At 46.2% G+C, this 19,154-nt stretch overlaps 1 protein-coding gene across 2 annotated transcripts in view; it reads right to left on the reverse strand.

Annotated features, from left to right (window-relative positions):
- LOC121557022 (spondin-1-like) overlaps positions 1 to 19,154 on the reverse strand; it is a 157,769-nt gene that overhangs the window by 125,700 nt on the left and 12,915 nt on the right. For both annotated transcript variants that reach the window (XM_041870913.2, XM_041870912.2), the window contains exons 3-5: positions 11,520 to 11,653; positions 3,411 to 3,484; positions 2,617 to 2,739 (exon numbers count right to left, since the gene is read on the reverse strand). In XM_041870913.2, coding sequence (XP_041726847.1) covers positions 2,617 to 2,739; positions 3,411 to 3,484; positions 11,520 to 11,653 — 331 coding nt within the window. The remainder of the gene's footprint in view (positions 1 to 2,616; positions 2,740 to 3,410; positions 3,485 to 11,519; positions 11,654 to 19,154) is intronic.

Consider the following 19,154-nt stretch of genomic DNA (forward strand, 5'->3'; position numbering starts at 1 on the left):
TGGGAGAACTTGCACAATTGGTGGCTGACTAAATACTTTTTTCCCCACTGTACATTTATCCTGACTCTACACACACGCACACCCACTCACATACAATCATAATATACACTGCTGCTACTCTGTTTATCATATATCCTGATACCCAGTCACCTTACCCCTATACATATCTACCTCCATCACTCCAGTATCCCTGCACATTGTAAATATGGTAGTGGAACTGACTGACCCTGTATATAGTATGCTGACTTACTTTCTCCTGTTCTTCTTATTTCTATTTCTCGTGTGTTTTGTTCTACCTTGTTATTTGTAGTATTACATTGTTATTGATTACTACATTGTTGAGTTTAGAGCTTGCAAGAAAGGCAATTCACTGTACTTGTTCAGGTGACATTAAAAACTTGAAACTTGAAACTTGAAATAGCATACTAGAGATTCCAACTATAAAGTCAAACTTTGGCCTGCTGATGCAATGTATTGTCCTCTCTTCACTTCCCAAGGTCAAAGACCTCAGAGTGGATAATTGTATTCTTTATTGCTACAAAATAAACTCAAATCCAACTCACAGATTATCGGAAAGTCTTTGTTCAGCAAAGGGAGGCTCTCTATCTAACCACTCAAATCCCTCCTGTCTCATTTCCTTTTGCAGTTTATAACACTACTCTGGCATGATGGGGTGTACACACACAAATAGGGGAAGGGGTCACCACTAACTCACTAAGGTTAATCCCTCTATATCCATCAGAACTGTATCCAATCTCAGTCATATACTCTGATGTTCCACAGCCTATTTTTGTCAGAACTGTATCCAATCTCAGTCATATACTCTGATGTTCCACAGCCTATTTTCGTCAGAACTGTATCCAATCTCAGTCATATACTCTGATGTTCCACAGCCTATTTTCGTCAGAACTGTATCCAATCTCAGTCATATACTCTGATGTGCCACAGCCTATTTTCATCAGAACTGTATCCAATCTCAGTCATAAACTCTGATGTTCCACAGCCTATTTTCATATTCTCTGCAAACTCCTTCCATCTCTTTCTCTGTTCTTCCATCTCTTTCTCTTTCTCTCAGTCTAATAACAGTATTGCTGAAATTCTGGTCTAGTCTGTGTCCTATCCTAACAGCAATGTGATTGCTCATATTGCTTATATTTCAGCTTTGTGTGAGTCTGATAGAAATGCTATTGAGAATCCATACCCACAGTAGACATGAAATGACACTTGAGCTGTGAATCCCTGGATGTACATCAGATCCATCCAAACCACAGGACAATTCTCTGGTACACTTAGCCACCTGAGTACCAGTCACGGCTATGTTGACTGGGCTCTCTCTACCTGTCTCTTTCCTAAGTCTGTCTGAATAGGTTCAGGTAAGCAGTACACAGATAATGGTTGAATAGCTTCTCAGTGGTGTATTACTTACTATAGGCACACATAGAGGGAAATAAAGCTGTGCATGTGACCATGGAGGGAGCGAGGACAATAAAAAACCTGTTAGCCTTTTTTAGAGTAACCTTCAACATTAGAATGTATGTCATCGCCACTTCACGTGTGCCTCAATGGACGCCTTGTAAAAATAGCAGACATTGTGCTGTATCTCTCTCTCTCCCTCTCTCTTCTCTCTCTCACTCCTGCCGCTAGCAATGAAGAAGCAGACTCACAGACCATCATGACCGTGGATGGAGTGTGAAAGCCATTGCTAAAACCTCTTTTAGCAATGGTTCTATCTGTGTTTGATTGACGGTTGTTATAGAAAAAACACAGGCGCAATTAACGAACAATTACCAGATACTAATGATGCTTGGGGAGGCAGTTGTAGATGGTGATCTGCTGTATGTATGTCAACCAGGGATGGTTACCTTGGCTATGACTTTGTGGTGGTGAGGAGAAGTCAATTCTAACAACCACAAAACCAGGTGGAAACGCTGTTCATGCATGCAGCGCTGGCTAACCCTATCTCCCTGTGAGTGTGTGGGGCTTTTTGCCCCCCCCCCACACACACACACACAGACACTCCTGACTCTCCTAAGCCAATAAATTAGGGTGTCGCTCGATCTGCAGGTTTATCTTACTGTGGGATTCCATTCTAATCAGTATATTGATCTGGGCTGTGAGAGAGCGAGAGAGAGAGAGAGAGAGAGAGAGAGAGAGAGAGAGAGAGAGAGAGAGAGAGAGAGAGAGAGAGAGAGAGAGAGAGAGAGAGAGAGAGAGAGAGAGAGCGAGCGAGAGAGGAGCATCTTAGAAGAAGGGCAGAGACCAGTAATCCCCATCTCCATTCACACCCTGCCTGCCGGGGAGTCAGGCTCAAGGTTATACAGTGCAGCACCACAGACCAAGGCCCAGGGCCAAGCTGGGGGAGGAATGAGACAGGGGCACACCACCCTGGGGAGAGGGTATCCTGGGGTGGCCATGGAGGTTGTAGTATCCTCAGTAGACTGTGATGCTGGGTACTTGAACAGTAGGGCAACTTTTTTTGTAAAGGGTTATTTTTGAGGCAATGGAGGCACCAACTAGGGAAGCACTGGGGTGAAATAGGACACTACTAAAGTAGTCTTTCAGGGATTAAATGGGGTATGTACCTGGGTAATTTGGAAGTTGTTATGGGGTACTTACGAGGGTAGTCTTTGGGGTGCACCTTCTCTGACCAGTTGCCGTAGAAGGTGACTCTGTACTTGGCCGTTCCACAGGCACAGCAATCCAGCAGAGGCCTCTCTGTGGTCTCCCCATACAACGACTCTGAGAAGGGAGAGAAGAGAGAGTGAGAGAGAGAGAGAGATAGAGGTTAATGGAGGAGAGAGAGTTTGACAGCAGAGAGAGGTATAGGGTTGTTATAGGTAGGGGACACAGGAGATGGGCTTATTTACTGTGGTTTGAAGCAACAGAATGAGGGGAAACAAGATATATTGGGCTTTCATATTGAGCTGTCTTTTGAAAATAAATACATGCTACAGAGCTATGAGAAGGTCACTGAGTTGAGAAATATGAGAAGTGCAGTTGCCTTAGATGTCCAATTTCTTCCACAACTGTGTGGTTGGCTCAGATGGAGAGGAGAGGATGGATATAGGCTCCTGATTTTGCCTGGTTATTTATATGATGATGTGGTGAAGAGATAGAGGAAGGGAGGGAGGGAGGGATGGTAGGGGGAGAGGTGAGTGAGGGAGGGGTAGGGGTGAGGGAGGGTGGGAGGGATGGCAGGAGGGAGGTGTAAAGCTGTTCTTTTGATCAGTCTCCGTAAGTTCGCTATCCAATGTCAGGCACAGCTTGGGAGATACAGCACAAGCGTAAAGATCCAGACCTAGTAAGGGAAGAGAGAGTAAGACAGGAGATATTGAGATATAGTAAGGGAGAGAGAGGAGTGGAAGATATGTAGCGCCCTTTTTATTGCATATCAGTAATGGAGGACATACCTTTTTCACACATCCTCTTGGTGAGAGAGCCTTCATCCTGGAAGTAGATGATCCTCTTCTGGACAATGCTGGCCCTGCAGAGAAAGAAGGAGGGGGGAGGAGGAAGGGGGAAGGAGGGGAGGATGAGGGGATGAGGTGAGAGGAAAAGAGGGAGTTTCAGGGTAAGAGAAAGGAGATGAAAAGATGAGGATAAAGTGGAGATCAGGTGGAATAAGGGAGGAAAGAAGCAGGAGATGAGAAGAAGAGAATAGAGTTAAACACTCATACAGTACTTTTAGCACAGGGAGTCACCAGGGAGCATTGGGAGTAATGGTGAACTCAGGATGAATGTTGAGTGTCTGAATTAATAAAACCTTGGGAGGAAGTGTTCTTGTGCTTCCAGACAGGTCTCCCAGACATGTCTGAGGTCAGCTACTAGAGCAGGTGCTGTGTTATTCATCAATATGTTAATGTGATTCCAGACAGGTCTGAGATCAGCAACTAGAGCAGGTTCTGTGTTATTCATCAACATGTTAACGTGATTCCAGACAGGTCTGAGATCAGCTACTAGAGCAGGTGCTGTGTTATTCATCAACATGTTCCTGTGCTTCCAGACAGGTCTGAGATCAGCTACTAGAGCAGGTGCTGTGTTATTCATCAACATGTTCCTGTGCTTCCAACAGGTCTGAGATCAGCTACTAGAGCAGGTGCTGTGTTATTCATCAACATGTTCCTGTGCTTCCAGACAGGTTTGAGATCAGCTACTAGAGCAGGTGCTGTGTTATTCATCAACATGTTCCTGTGCTTCCAGACAGGTCTGAGATCAGCTACTAGAGCAGGTGCTGTGTTATTCATCAACATGTTCCTATGCTTACAGACAGGTCTGAGATCAGCTACTAGAGCACACAGGGGAGCTGAATCACAAGCACTCTCAGACCGGAGGGATTTGCTAGCTCTTACAGAAAGTATTTATTAACATAAAGATCGGAAAAGAGATTGAAAACCTAGAGAGAAAGAGAAAAAGGAGTGAAAAAATACAGAAAGTAAGCCTCCCTTTTGAGAAACGATCAAGAGTGAGAGAGCACACACACACACACACACACACACACACACACACACACACACACACACACACACACACACACACACACACACACACACACACTCAGGCGAGAGGAACCACAGTGTGTCAGAGATAAGACTGAGTGACAGGCCATCAGTGAAGTTTCCCAGAGCTAAAGTCCTGCTCCTGGTCCTGGCAGAGAGACTGTTCTGATAGAGCTGTCTGAGGGCAGAGCCAATGAGTTCTGGGGGGACACAGGTCTTAGTGGGGCCTTGACATGCAAATCAGACACAAACAAACCCATTCAAGGGCCAGAAGTGGGCCGGCGTGCGGGCCAGAAACGATCGCAAACAAATTACTTTCAGGTCCCAAAAGCTGTCACTAACAAACTCCGTTCAGGTGCCATGCATTACAACAGACCTGGCTACCCACAACAGGCTGCAGGTTTCCATGGTGATAGTGGGCAGAGGGTAGCAGCAGGGTGCTAGGTTCTAGGCTCTGGACTGTCTGGTTCTGGTCCAGGTGGTTCCTGTCCAGCTGGACTATTTATGGAGCAGGAGTCCGAGCTGGGCCGAGCCCACTGCTGTCATTGTCCTCTCCCACAGTCACAAAAATAAAGAGAGAGAGAGAGAGAGAGAGGGAGGGAGGGAGAAGAGAAAGAGGAGATGTATAAGACAGAGAGGTTGGGCCTCCTGAGTGGCGCGGCGGTCTAAGGCACTGCATCGCAGTGCTTGAGGCATCACTACAGACCCGGGTTCGATCCCAGGCTGTGTCACAGCCTGCCGGGACCGGGAGACCCATGAGGTGGTGCACAATTGGCCCAGCGTTGTCCGGGTTAGGGGAGGGTTTGGCCGGCCGGGATTTTCTCATCCCATCACGCTCTAGCGACTCCTTGTGGCGGGCTGTGCGCCTGCAAGCTGACTTCGGTCACCAGCTGGACAGTGTTTCCTCCGACACATTGGTGCAGCTGGCTTCCGGGTTAAGCGAGCAGTGTGTCAAGAAGCAGTGCGGCTTGGCAGGGTCGTGTTTCTCTCGACCTTCGCCTTTCCCGAGTCCGTAGGGGAGTTGCAGCGATGGGACAAGACTGTAACTACCAATTGTGGAAAAAAAGGGGTTAAAAATGAAATAAAGACAGAGAGGTATAGTATATGCTCATCTCAGGAAGCAGTGGTAGTGAGGAGGAGAAATGGCACGAAGAAAGAGAGACACAAAGAAGACAAATCATTCATTTGTTATGGTCCTGCTTATCCTTGAAGGACACTGCTTTGGAACACTACATTATCTCTCAATTCTGATTTGATTTCAACCTATTCTCCAAGCAAACCTCCTACCACGCTCCTGTCTTTCTCCAGCCCGTCTCCAGAGCAGGCTGTCAGGGGGATTATGTTTGATGATCTAAGGGCTGGACCAGTGGCAGAGGAGGCTTTTTTACAGGCTTTGTCAGGCAGGCCGGACAGAGAAGGGACAGTATCTCTACAGTGACAGGGAGTGACAGCTATATGCCCTTATTAACATAACACAACTCTCTCTCCATCTATATTTTTCTCACCCTCTCTCGCTTTTGTTTTTTTTGCTACTTTTACTCACCAAGGCACACAGCGAGACAGAGACAGAGAAAGAGAGAAAAGAGAGAGGAGAGAGAGAGAGAAGAGAGAGATAAAAAAGAAGAGAAGAAAATGAAAAGCTTTTGTCCCAAATCTTCTATTTCACAAAGCATAAACACAACAGATCCCATCCGAAAACGAGGAATGGGTTTGGAAGGGATAGTAGCTGGACAGGAAGAACCCTGTCTAAGGGGTGTACCTAGAGGTACAGAGGTAACAGGGGTACCCCACCCCAGGCGCTCCTAAACGCACCGCCAGCATATCTCTAATTGTTCAACTTTAATTCAATCTCACCCCAATTTCAGATATCTCTCCCTGAGCGAGCCGCTCACACACTGCCTTACTGGCTGCCCACCTTCTGGGGCCGGCCAGGCAATCAGGCACAGTAATGCTTATTTAACATCCAATTTAAATTCTATCAATGATATGCTATTAAAGCCAGATTCACTTTCCTGGCTCCACACCGCCGATGGTTATCGCCTCAAAAGCGCTCTGGTGTGTGTGGTGGGTAGGTGTGTGTGTGTGTGTGTGTGTGTGTGTGTGTGTGTGTGTGTGTGTGTGTGTGTGTGTGTGTGTGTGTGTGTGTGTGTGTGTGTGCATGCGTGTGTGCGCACGCGTTTGTGTCCGTGTGTGTGTGCATGCATGCATGCATGTATGTGTGTGTGCGTGCACGTGTGTGTGTGTGTGTGTGTGTGTGTGTGTGTGTGTGTGTGTGTTTGAGCCTGAAAAAAAAACTTTTTCTGTATAAATGAACAAAAATATAAAGATTCTACAGAGAGTGTGGTCCAGAAATCAGACAAACGTCCATCCCATTTTGACCCCCATAATCATGGTGAGCCAGACCAAACCACCACACTCACTGTTTCCAGCCACCAGGAGACAGCAGCTACTCCTCAATTACAGCTAACCATCAGGGAAGAGAGGCCGTCACACCACTGCCTCTCTACCCACAGCACTAGAGGAGCTCTCAAAAACTCTGATGTTGCCCTCAACTGATCACGTTCCACACAGGCACACTGGGCAATGATGACAATATACACGGTAATACACATACAGTACACATCTACATATGTTGCATTACGTTGTATAACACACACTCACACACTCACACAAATGCACATGCACACGTACACGTAAACACACACAGACACACACAGGCACAAGACACATGCACAGTCTGTTTTTCCATAATAGTTATAGCCAGAGGTGTTGCTGTCTAAGCTAACCAGGTTATTTGACAAGTAGGCAGACAAGCAGGCTGAGAGCATTGAAATGAAAAACAAACATTCCTCTGCTTGTATTAATAATGAAATCCCCCACTCTCTGATGAAGCAAATACTATTGTAGCGACCCTCAGGGGGTAGGGTGGGCTGGCAGCACCAGGCTGGCAGCACCAGTCACGTTCATTGATTATGGGGTTGTCATGGTAATAGAAAAGGGGGGAGCCGCTCATAGGTTTGTGGGGATATAACTAGTGGAGAGATACCTCCTGCTGTACTGTGATTTATGGCTAGCTAGTTCAGGCAAGGTTGATTGTTTTATGCAGTTCTCCATTACCCCGTGTAGTGTAACATTAAAATGCCTGGTGGCATTAACCGTATTTCCCTCCCCGTCCATTTGTTATTTAAGCTAGTAAAGTCACAAGTTCGGGAAACCCGTAAACGCCACACTATAATCAACCATTTCAGATTCAATGCTGCCTGCGTGCGTGTTTGTATCTGTGTCTGTGTCTGTGTGTGTGTGTGTGTGCTCCTGTGTGCCTGTGTGTGTGCGTCCATGCGTGCATGCATATGTGCAGGAATGTGTGTGTTGTGTGTGTGTGTATATGACTAACATGTGTTTACATTTGTTTAGGAAGAGAGGGAACAGAGGATGTTGCTACTTGGGCTCTAGGTAGCGATATACAACAGCTTCTGAATAATAATCTGGCAGTATGACGTTTGGGGGTGCACCCGCCCCACTTCACTGACAAAACTTTAATAAGAGTGATCACCCTGTAATTAAACTTCTGAGTTTGCAAAGACATTTCCCTTTCAACAATGAACCTCTCCTCGCCTGGTGTCATCACTCTACAGTGAAAAACAACCTTCCCCACTGGACGTACCTTAGTATCACATCCCCACTCCACAACCTCCACAAGTAACCATATCTCGCTCTCTCCTCATCTCACATGCAGCCACTATCTTTCAAATTCTGTCCATTCATCTGTTCTATACTGATCACTTTTCCTCTTGTATTATCTCTCTCCTTCATTCTCTTTCTCTGCCTCTGTCCCCCGCTCTCTGTCTCACCTCCGTTCTCCCAATAGATACAGTGGGGGAAAAAAGTATTTAGTCAGCCACCAATTGTGCAAGTTCTCCCACTTAAAAAGATGAGAGAGGCCTGTAATTTTCATCATAGGTACACATCAACTATGACAGACAAAATGAGAAAGAAAAATCCAGAAAATCACATTGTAGGATTTTCAATGAATTTATTTGCAAATTATGGTGGAAAATAAGTATTTGGTCAATAACAAAAGTTTCTCAATACTTTGTTATATACCCTTTGATGGCAATGACAAAGGTCAAACGTTTTCTGTAAGTCTTCACAAGGTTTTCACACACTGTTGCTGGTATTTTGGCCCATTTCTCCATGCATATCTCCTCTAGAGCAGTGATGTTTTGGGGCTGTCGCTGGGCAACACAGACTTTCAACTCCCTCCAAAGATTTTCTATGGGGTTGAGATCTGGAGACTGGCTAGGCCACTCCAGGACCTTGAAATGCTTCTTACGAAGCCACTCCTTCGTTGCCCGGGCGGTGTGTTTGGGATCATTGTCATGCTGAAAGACCCAGCCACGTTTCATCTTCAATGCCCTTGCTGATGGAAGGAGGTTTTCACTCAAAATCTCACGATACATGGCCCCATTCATTCTTTCCTTTACACGGATCAGTCGTCCTGGTCCCTTTGCAGAAAAAACAGCCCCAAAGCATGATGTTTCCACCCCCATGCTTCACAGTAGGTATGGTGTTCTTTGGATGCAACTCAGCATTCTTTGTCCTCCAAACACGACGAGTTGAGTTTTTACCAAAAAGTTATATTTTGGTTTCATCTGACCATATGACATTCTCCCAATCCTCTTCTGGATCATCCAAATGCACTCTAGCAAACTTCAGACGGGCCTGGACATGTACTGGCTTAAGCAGGGGGACACGTCTGGCACTGCAGGATTTGAGTCCCTGGCGGCGTAGTGTGTTACTGATGGTAGGCTTTGTTACTTTGGTCCCAGCTCTCTGCAGGTCATTCACTAGGTCCCCCCGTGTGGTTCTGGGATTTTTGCTCACCGTTCTTGTGATCATTTTGACCCCACGGGGTGAGATCTTGCGTGGAGCCCCAGATCGAGGGAGATTATCAGTAGTCTTGTATGTCTTCCATTTCCTAATAATTGCTCCCACAGTTGATTTCTTCAAACCAAGCTGCTTACCTATTGCAGATTCAGTCTTCCCAGCCTGGTGCAGGTCTACAATTTTGTTTCTGGTGTCCTTTGACAGCTCTTTGGTCTTGGCCATAGTGGAGTTTGGAGTGTGACTGTTTGAGGTTGTGGAGAGGTGTCTTTTATACTGATAACAAGTTCAAACAGGTACCATTAATACAGGTAACGAGTGGAGGACAGAGGAGCCTCTTAAAGAAGAAGTTACAGGTCTGTGAGAGCCAGAAATCTTGCTTGTTTGTAGGTGACCAAATACTTATTTTCCACCATAATTTGTAAATAAATTCATTAAAAATCCTACAATGTGATTTTCTGGAATTTTTTTCCTCAATTTGTCTGTCATAGTTGACGTGTACCTATGATGAAAATTACAGGCCTCTCTCATCTTTTTTAGTGGGAGAACTTGCATAATTGGTGGCTGACTAAATACTTTTTTCCCCCACTGTATAAGATAGCTGAGAGGTAAAGTAGGGGAAGATGCCTGCCTGCCTGGTTAGTCTGCTGTGGGAACAACACACCTACGCCCTGGTTGAGAAAGGCAGAACGAGTGAAGAGGAAAAGGAGAGGGAAGGAATGAAATGGATGTGAAGTAGAGAGAGAAACCAACAGGAGAGAGAAGAGTGAATGAGAGAGTTAAGAGGGAGAAAGAAAGCCAAAGAAAGGGGGAGTTCAGAGACGAAGGCAAGGAAATCTCATCACTCACTTTGACAGGCACATAATAACGCACATTAATAAGAAATGCAAGCCTTTTTTACGCCCCTACACACATAACGACGGCACAGGGAGAGATTTAAACGGGGCAGGAGAGAAAGTGACAGGCCAACTGAACTTTAATAATGCAGACATTAGCATGCCATGTAGGGCACAACCCCTATGTTTCTGTTACTCTCTCTCTTCTTTGTATCTCTCTCTCTTCTCCCCCCACTGAGCACACACTGGTTGAATCAACGTCAAATTCAATGAAATTGTGTTGAACCAACGTGGAATAGATGCTGAATTGACGTCTGTGACCCACTCTCCTCTCTCTCTCTCTCTCTCTCTCTCTCTCTCTCTCTCTCTCTCTCTCTCTCTCTCTCTCTCTCTCTCTCTCTCTCTCTCTCTCTCTCTCTCTCTCTCTCTCTCTCTCTCTCTCTCTCTCTCTCTCTCTCTCTCTCTCTCTCTCTCAAACAAGATCCCGCCTCAATGCATGGGAGTGTACTGTGATCTATGTTTGGTACAGGTAACTAACACATACTGTACCTAAACAAGCCCTGGAGGCACACGACACGGCAAAGGAATCAATTACCTTCACCACAAGCCATTGCAGCTAATCTTGTGATTATGAATTATTTATGCAACATACATTCTGGATGAAACATTGATACTATATTCTGTGTGAAACCTTTAGGCCGGGTTTGGGAGGAGGGGTGTTTTGATGGAGTGGACTACAGTAATAACTTTACATGTACAGTAATAGGGAACATGTGAGAACCATAGTGTCTCTAATCATGCCTGAGGGGTAGGGTCCACATACAGCTCCTTATTCACAGTATACAATCAACCACACACTGCCACAGCTCAATTGGATTTGCGTCATAGTATGGTCACCAACTCTGGTGCTCTACACAAGCTAAAGGTTGTGAATGTTTTGTTCCATCCCAGCACTAACACACCTGGATAAACTAATCACCAAGCCATCAAAACATTGATTAGTTGAATCAGATAATATTGCCTTTGGTCTAGAACAAAAGCCTCTAAACACAGTAGCTCTCCAGTACCATGGGTGGTGACCACATATGGCTGCATCCCAATTCTCCACACTACTCCCAAAGTGTGCACTTGCACATTGGATTGATGTAAGCATTGGCTGGAGGGAGTTTCCACCGTTGTTGAATCCATACCGGGGAGTGTGCAAGACAAGTGCACACTTCAGAAGAGGGGTGGATATTGGGGACTCAGGCATATAGATCCTTACTTTAGGGTTCTTCAGAGAGCCCCAAGTACAGGTACCTACTTGAGGGTGACACAACCAGAGGCGCTGGGGGGGGCTGTCCAGAACACCTGGATCCTGGTGCGTCTCCGAGGGGTACTCTCTGTCACCGCCGGGGGACAGTTGATCATGAACTGGGTGTCCTCTTCATCAATGATCTGGACAACACATAAAAACAGACACACACACACACACACAGACGGACAGACAAAGACGGACAGACACACACACGGCATGGATTAGAATTGATTTAAATATGGACAAGCAAATGAGGAAAAATCCTGTAATTCTGATTGCCTGGTACCTTATGTTCTCTCTGTATTATACCATCTATTTCATTACTATGTATTTACTATAGTCATATGATTCCCTCTCAATGTGAGTTCAAGTGCAACTTCATTTAACTGCCATTAGCTTTCATTACCAGGCCTAATTAGAACGCTTCAATTAGACATTATCTAATTCATTAGCAACATCTGTTCATTGCAAAGTACTAGTACATTTAGGCATTTCACAAATTATTTTCAATTAAATGAATGCTATAAATGAATTCGATCCATTTTAAGATCCTTGCGTCATTTACACTATGACTCAGTGTGGAAGTAAAGCCATCTGGATACATCTGGCTGGTATGCAATTGAATATATTGTGTTTGAATACATACATAAGTCTATCCTATAGTGGCAAATTGACAGCTTTACAGCTGGACCGCAAATATATAATGGTTATTTCACACACGCACAAGCACACACACACGCAAACACACACACACACATACGCTCACAACCTCTTTGTCATGCACCAGTAATTATACTGTAGGATCAATAGTGCATTTCACAGACATACTGTATGTGGCCAGCCACGATTCTTAGCAAATGAATGAAGGGCTTAAGTGCCGTCCTTGAAGGGTCATTTTCAGTGTGTGTGTGCGCATTTTAGCTCCAAGTGCTTTTGTTGAGTGTATGTGTGCGTGTGCGTGTGCGTGTGCGTGTGTGTGCGTGCGTGTGCATGTGTGTGAAAACATTCTCTCTGTCCAGAAACCACAGTTCTATTTGACAGGAAGTGACATCAGGGCGATAAATACTCGGAACTCTCTCACTCAATAAAGCTGTCAGCGGAGAATTCCTTCAGTCATGCCATGTTATGAATGAATTTACTCTGGACTGGACTGTGTGTGTGTGTGTGTGTGTGTGTATGTATGTGTGTGTGTGTGTGTGTGTGTGTGTGTGTGTGTGTGTGTGTGTGTGTGTGTGTGTGTGTGTGTGTGTGTGTGTGTGTGTGTGTGTGTGTGTGTGTGTGTGAGAGAGTGCTCTGGGCTTGACTGGCCTGGCTGCGTCTGTATCCAGCCCTCTGAATCACACCCAGAGGTCATAAAAGCCTTGCTGGGTTCCCATGGTTTCTGACAGGCATACCTGGGGTGGGGGCGGACTGAGCTGACTGGAGTCTGATATCCCAGGGGAATGCATTAAACGCCATTTTTGAAAAGCAGCAGCCATTCAACTGACCTATGGCTCTGACTGTGTGTGTGTGTGTGTGTGTGTGTGTGTGTGTGTGTGTGTGTGTGTGTGTGTGTGTGTGTGTGTGTGTGTGTGTGTGTGTGTGTGTGTGTGTGTGTGTGTGTGTGTGTGTTTGTGTGTGTGTGTGTGTGTGTTTGAGAGAGCGAGTGACAGAGACTAAATGTGAGAAACAGAGAAAGGGGAAGACTGTTTGAGGTAGAGTCTGTGAGAGAGAGTGTGTTTTTTTGCAACAGCTGGTCAGACTTGAACAATAACATTCAACAACATTCTGCCCAAACTAACGTGGGCCAATATGAAAGGTGATTACACGTTACACACACACACACAAACAACAGGGTCTATTTGACGCAAAGCTCATTTGAAATCTGCAAGTGTGCTCCATCTCAGCCGTCTCTGGACAGCTCCCGACTCGATGAAAGCGCTTTTTATTGAGCTCTCTTGGGAGGTCAGCTGGCAGTGTGTGAGTGTGTGTGTGTGTGTGTGTGTGTGTGTGTGTGTGTGTGTGTGTGTGTGTGTGTGTGTGTGTGTGTGTGTGTGTGTGCACGACTTGCCAACAATGCTTTCAAGGGAAAATGATTTCTGACTACACATCACTTCACAGCAGGGCGAGACGACCAAACAACAGGGTAGGTCAGGAAAGTGAGGAGGCAGATAGAAGTGTTTATGCTGGGTGAACTGTGAACTGCAGTGGAACATTGAATCAGTGTTGAATCTGATACAGTTTCTGTCCTACCAGGCTGGACCAGATAGTTGTGTTTGAAAGGGGCTGTGTGTCATGCCTCCCATAGGACTGGCTGATGATGGGAAGACACTACAGAGAAAGACATAGAAATGGGCTTTGACTGAGGAAGGGAGTTCTAACATACCAGATCTCTCTCTCTCTCTGTGTGTGTGTGTGTGTGCGTGCGTGTGTGCATGTGGCAGCAGGTAGCCTAGTGGTTAAGAGCGTTGGGCCAACTGAAAGGCCGCTGGTTCGAATCCCCAAGCCGACTAGTTGAAAAATCTTGATGTGCCCTTGAGCAAGACACTTAACTCCAAATGCTCTGGATTAGAGCGTCTGCTAAATTACTAAAATGTGAAATGTTGTCTGTGTGGATTGTTTGCATGTAATTGAGGTTGACAGTGAAAGGAACTCCTCTAGAGCGGGGGAGGAAGAGAGGATGGGAAGAAGTGTGTGTAGAGCTGAGTGATTGTCGCTGACTGGATGATACAGCGTTTCCCTTTTTCAACCAATGACATTTACCGTGCTCTGTCACGCCGTGCTGCGCCCACTAACCCACCCACCAAACCCCTCACCCACCCCCCTCGCCTCGAATAAGGAGAAACCTCAAGGCTGGTACTAAATAACAACAGCATGAGATCAATGGCAGGGAAAAATAAAGCAGCCAAACATACAATCCTTACAGCAGCAAAAGCGGGTAATGAGATGTGGCAGGAGAAGGAAAATAAATAAAACCTCCCTATTTTATCCTTCATCCTTCGGGGGTTGTGCGCTCGGTCATGGCATAGTAGTAACTGTGAGTAACTGAAGTGCTATACTGTAAAACTCGCCTCAACACAATAAACGGTAAACTGTAAAACATTCAGCTTTATGTGGAAAGGGAATGAAACCAACAGGTTCATGAGAGTCAGAAAAGGGGAGTTGCGTCTGGTACTGCTACAGTTATGGCTGCTCTTAAAACCAATGTAACAGGCTCTCATTGATGAGGTCTGGCTTGTACACATACATTTACCCCTTGCTGATTGGATCACTGTATTCTACCTCTGCCAGAGGTATGAGGGTAAGGAGTGAGGTTGAGCGGAAGAATGAATAATATTCCCCTAAAGGATGATGGTAAGAGACATAAGGTAAGAAAATACAGGGAGACAAGACTGGTGTGCAAACAGAGAAGCAAGTTTGGGAGGTGAAAAGGGGAGATACGTCAGTAAACAAAAGGCGCAGGGGACGATTGACTTGACTGCTGAGAGTCTCACAGCGAGGTTGGTTGGCAGTAGTTGAATGGGATGGATCAGGGACAGAGGACTATTTCCTCACCCTCCAGTTTCCTTCACATTGAGGAAGTCTGATATTGCCCTTCATCCACTAATCCTTTATCACTTAACCAGTGAACGGAGATGTGTTGAACTAACTGCACTCTTCTTTTCAAAGGTCTAAAAACAAGAGGGTCAAGAGGGACGTGAACGAACATGCTGTGCCAGAGGGAAGTGTTGTGAAGCAGAGCAAGGTGGAGAGGTCTGTAACAACGGTAAATGTAATAACACCGGTAAATGTAATCACTTTTCTAAATGTAATACATTTTAGATGTTTTATTTAACAAACCCGGTAAATGTAATAACTTGCCAGTAAACCTAATAAAATGTTGAACGGTAAACATAATCACTTTTTCCACTGAATGTAAAAAGTTATTACATTAACAGTTGGTTATTACAATAACCGGTGAGTATCAACTTATTTATGAATAATGTAATATTCAACCAATCATGAAATAAAGTACCTCAATTTAATGCACATACCAGCATCCACTGCCAATTACAACACAAACAAACTCATGCACATCATACAGGAATACTCATACATGTCACGCCCTGGCTCTGGGGACTATGTTATGTTGAGCCAGGGTGTGTAAGTCTATGTTTAATTTTCTATGTTGGGCTGAGTGACTCCCAATCAGAGGCAACGAGTGTCAGCTGGGTGTCTCTGATTGGGAGCCATATTTAACTGTTTGTCTTGCACTTTGTGTTTTGTGGTTTCTTGTTCCTTTTGGTTTGGTATCGAAGGACTTCACGTTTCGTTCTTTGTTTTGATCGTGTGATCTAGTAATAAATATAAATATGTTCACCCGCAACGCTGCGCCTTGGTCTCCCTCATTAGACGATCGTGACAGAAGAAACCACCTTAACCAGACCAAGCAGCGTGTTCAGGAGCCATCGCTGGCAGATCTCCGTGGCAACCTCGACTGGATCAAGCAGCGGGACGAGGAGAGAGGATGGACGTGGGAGGAGATGATTGCGAGTCTGGCAAGAGGGAGGAGAGACCCCCAGGAAATTTTTAGGGGGGGGCTCACGACGTCGGGGCAGCAGGTGTACGGGTTAGAGCGGTGCAAAGCGTTGGCAGAGAAGGCCGCCAGGTTAGGGGGCCACTGGGCACAGAGGAGAGGGAAAGTGTGGAGGCACGGCGAGAGGTACTGGGGTGTGTTACCAGTCCGGTCCGGCCCGTTCCTGATCCCTGCGTGGGGCCAGTGGTGTGTGTCCCCAGTACGGTCCGGCCTGTTCCTGCCATTCCCACCAAGTCAGTGGTGCGCGTCGTCAGCCCAGCCCGGCCTGTTCCTGCCATTCCCACCAAGTCAGTGGTGCGCGTCGTCAGCCCAGCCCGGCCTGTTCCTGCCATTCCCACCAAGTCAGTGGTGCGCGTCGTCAGCCCGGCCCGGCCTGTTCCTGCCATTCCCACCAAGTCAGTGGTGCGCGTCGTCAGCCCAGCCCGGCCTGTTCCTGCCATTCCCACCAAGTCAGTGGTGTGCGTCGACAGCCCAGCCCGGCCTGTCCCTGCTCCACGCACAAAGCCTACGGTGTGCGTCGACAGCCCAGCCCGGCCCGTTCCTGCTCTCCGCACCAAGTCTGTGGTGCGCGTCGCCAGCCCAGTCCGGCCCATCCAAGCTTCCCGCACCAAGCCAGTGGTGTGCGTCGTCAGTCCGGCATGGCCCGTTCCTGCTCTCCGCACCAAGTCTGTGGTGCGCGTCGCCAGCCCAGTCCGGCCCATCCAAGCTTCCCGCACCAAGCCAGTGGTGTGCGTCGTCAGCCCTGTCCGGCCCGTTCCTGCTCTCCGCACCAAGTCTGTGGTGCGCGTCGCCAGCCCGGTCCGGCCCGTCCAAGCTCCCCGCACCGGGTCAGTGGTGTGCGTCGTCAGCCCGGTCCGGCTCATTCCTGCTCCCCGCACCAAGTCAGGGGTGCGCTTCGTCATCCCGGTCCGGCCCGTTCCTCCTCCACGCATCAAGCCAGGGGTGTGCGTCGTCAGTCCAGCACAACCCGTGCCTGGGTCATGTCCGGAGCCGGATCCGCCGCCGAGGCGGAGTGCCCACCCGGTCCCTCCCCTGTTGTGGTTGTTTGGCGCGGCCGGAGTCCGCGCCTTTGGGGGGGGGTACTGTCACGCCCTGGCTCTGGGGACTATGTTATGTTGAGCCAGGGTGTGTAAGTCTATGTTTAATTTTCTATGTTGGGCTGAGTGAATCCCAATCAGAGGCAACGAGTGTCAGCTGGGTGTCTCTGATTGGGAGCCATATTTAACTGTTTGTCTTGCACTTTGTGTTTTGTGGTTTCTTGTTCCTTTTGGTTTGGTATCGAAGGACTTCACGTTTCGTTCTTTGTTTTGATCGTGTGATCTAGTAATAAATATAAATATGTTCAACCGCAACGCTGCGCCTTGGTCTCCCTCATTAGACGATCGTGACAATACATAGAGACACTCACAAGCACACATTGAAATGTACATACAGTTGAAGTCGGAAGTTTACATACACTTAGGTTGGAGTCATTAAAACTTATTTTTCAACCACTCCACAAATGTCTTGTTAACAAACTATAGTTTTGGCAAGTTGGTTAGGACATCTACTTTGTGCATGACACAAGTAATTTTTCCAACAATTGTTTACAGACAGATTATTTCACTTATAATTCACTGTATCACAATTCCAGTGGGTCAGAAGTTTACATACATTAAGTTGACTGTGCCTTTATAGAGCTTGGAAAATTCCAGAAAATGGTGTCATGGCTTTAGAAGCTTCTGATAAGCTAATTGACATCATTTGAGTCAATTGGGGGTGTACCTGTGGATGTATTTCAAGGCCTACCTTCAAACTCAGTGCCTCTTTGCTTGACATCATGGGAAAATCAAAAGAAATCAGCAAAGACCTCAGAAAAATATATTTAGACCTCTACAAGTCTGGTTCATCTTTGGGAGCAATTTACAAACGCCTGAAGGTACCACGTTCATCTGTACAAACAATAGTACGCAAGTATAAACACCATGGGACCACGCATCCGTCATACCGCTCAGTAAGGAGACGCGTTCTGTCTTCTAGAGTACTTTGGTGCGAAAAGTGCAAATCAATTCCAGAACAACAGCAAAGGACCTTGTGAAGATGCTGGAGGAAACAAGTACAAAAGTATCTATATCCACAGTAAATTGAGTCCTATATCGACATAACCTGAAAGGCCAATCAGCCAGGAAGAAGCCACTGCTCCAAAACCGCCATAAAAACTGCACATGGGGACAAATATAGTACTTTTTGGAGAAACCACCACTGGCCTGATGAAACAAAAATATAACTGTTTGGCCATAATGACCATCGTTATGTTTGGAGGAAAATGGGGGTTCTTGCAAGCCGAAGGACACCATCCCAACCGTGAAGCACGGGGGTGGCAGCATCATGCTGTGGGGGTGCTTTGCTGCAGGAGGGACTGGTGCACTTCACAAAATAGATGGCATCATGAGGAAGGAAAATTATATGGATATATTGAAGCAACATCTCAAGACATCAGTCAGGAAGTTAAAGCTTGGTCGCAAATGGGTCTTCCAAATGGACAATGACCCCAAGCATACTTACAAAGTTGTGGCAAAATAGCTTAAGGACAACAAAGTTAAGGTATTGGAGTGGCCATCACAATGCCCTGACCTCAATCCTATAGAAAATGTGTGGGCAGAACTGGAAAGGCGTGTGCGAGCAAGGATGCCTACAAACCTGACTCAGTTACACCAGCTCTGTAAGGAGGAATGGGCCAAAATTCACCCAACTTATTGTGGGAAGCTTGTGGAATGCTACCCGAAACGTTTGACCCAAGTTAAACAATTTAAAGGCAATGCTACCAAATACTATTTGAGTGTATGTAAACTTCTGACCCACTGGGAATGTGATGAAATAAATAAAAGCTTAAATAAATCATTCTCTCTACTATTATTCTGACATTTCACATTCTTAAAATAAAGTGGTGATCCTAACTGACCTAAAACAGGGAATTTTTACTAGGATTAAATGTCAGGAATAGTGAAAACCTGAGTTTAAATGTATTTGGCTAAGATGTATGTAAACTTCCGACTTCAACTGTACATACACACACACACAAACATAATTGGGTAACATTTTACTTG

Source organism: Coregonus clupeaformis, unplaced genomic scaffold (genome assembly GCF_020615455.1).
Source record: "Coregonus clupeaformis isolate EN_2021a unplaced genomic scaffold, ASM2061545v1 scaf0132, whole genome shotgun sequence".
NCBI classification, from domain to species: Eukaryota; Metazoa; Chordata; class Actinopteri; order Salmoniformes; family Salmonidae; genus Coregonus; species Coregonus clupeaformis.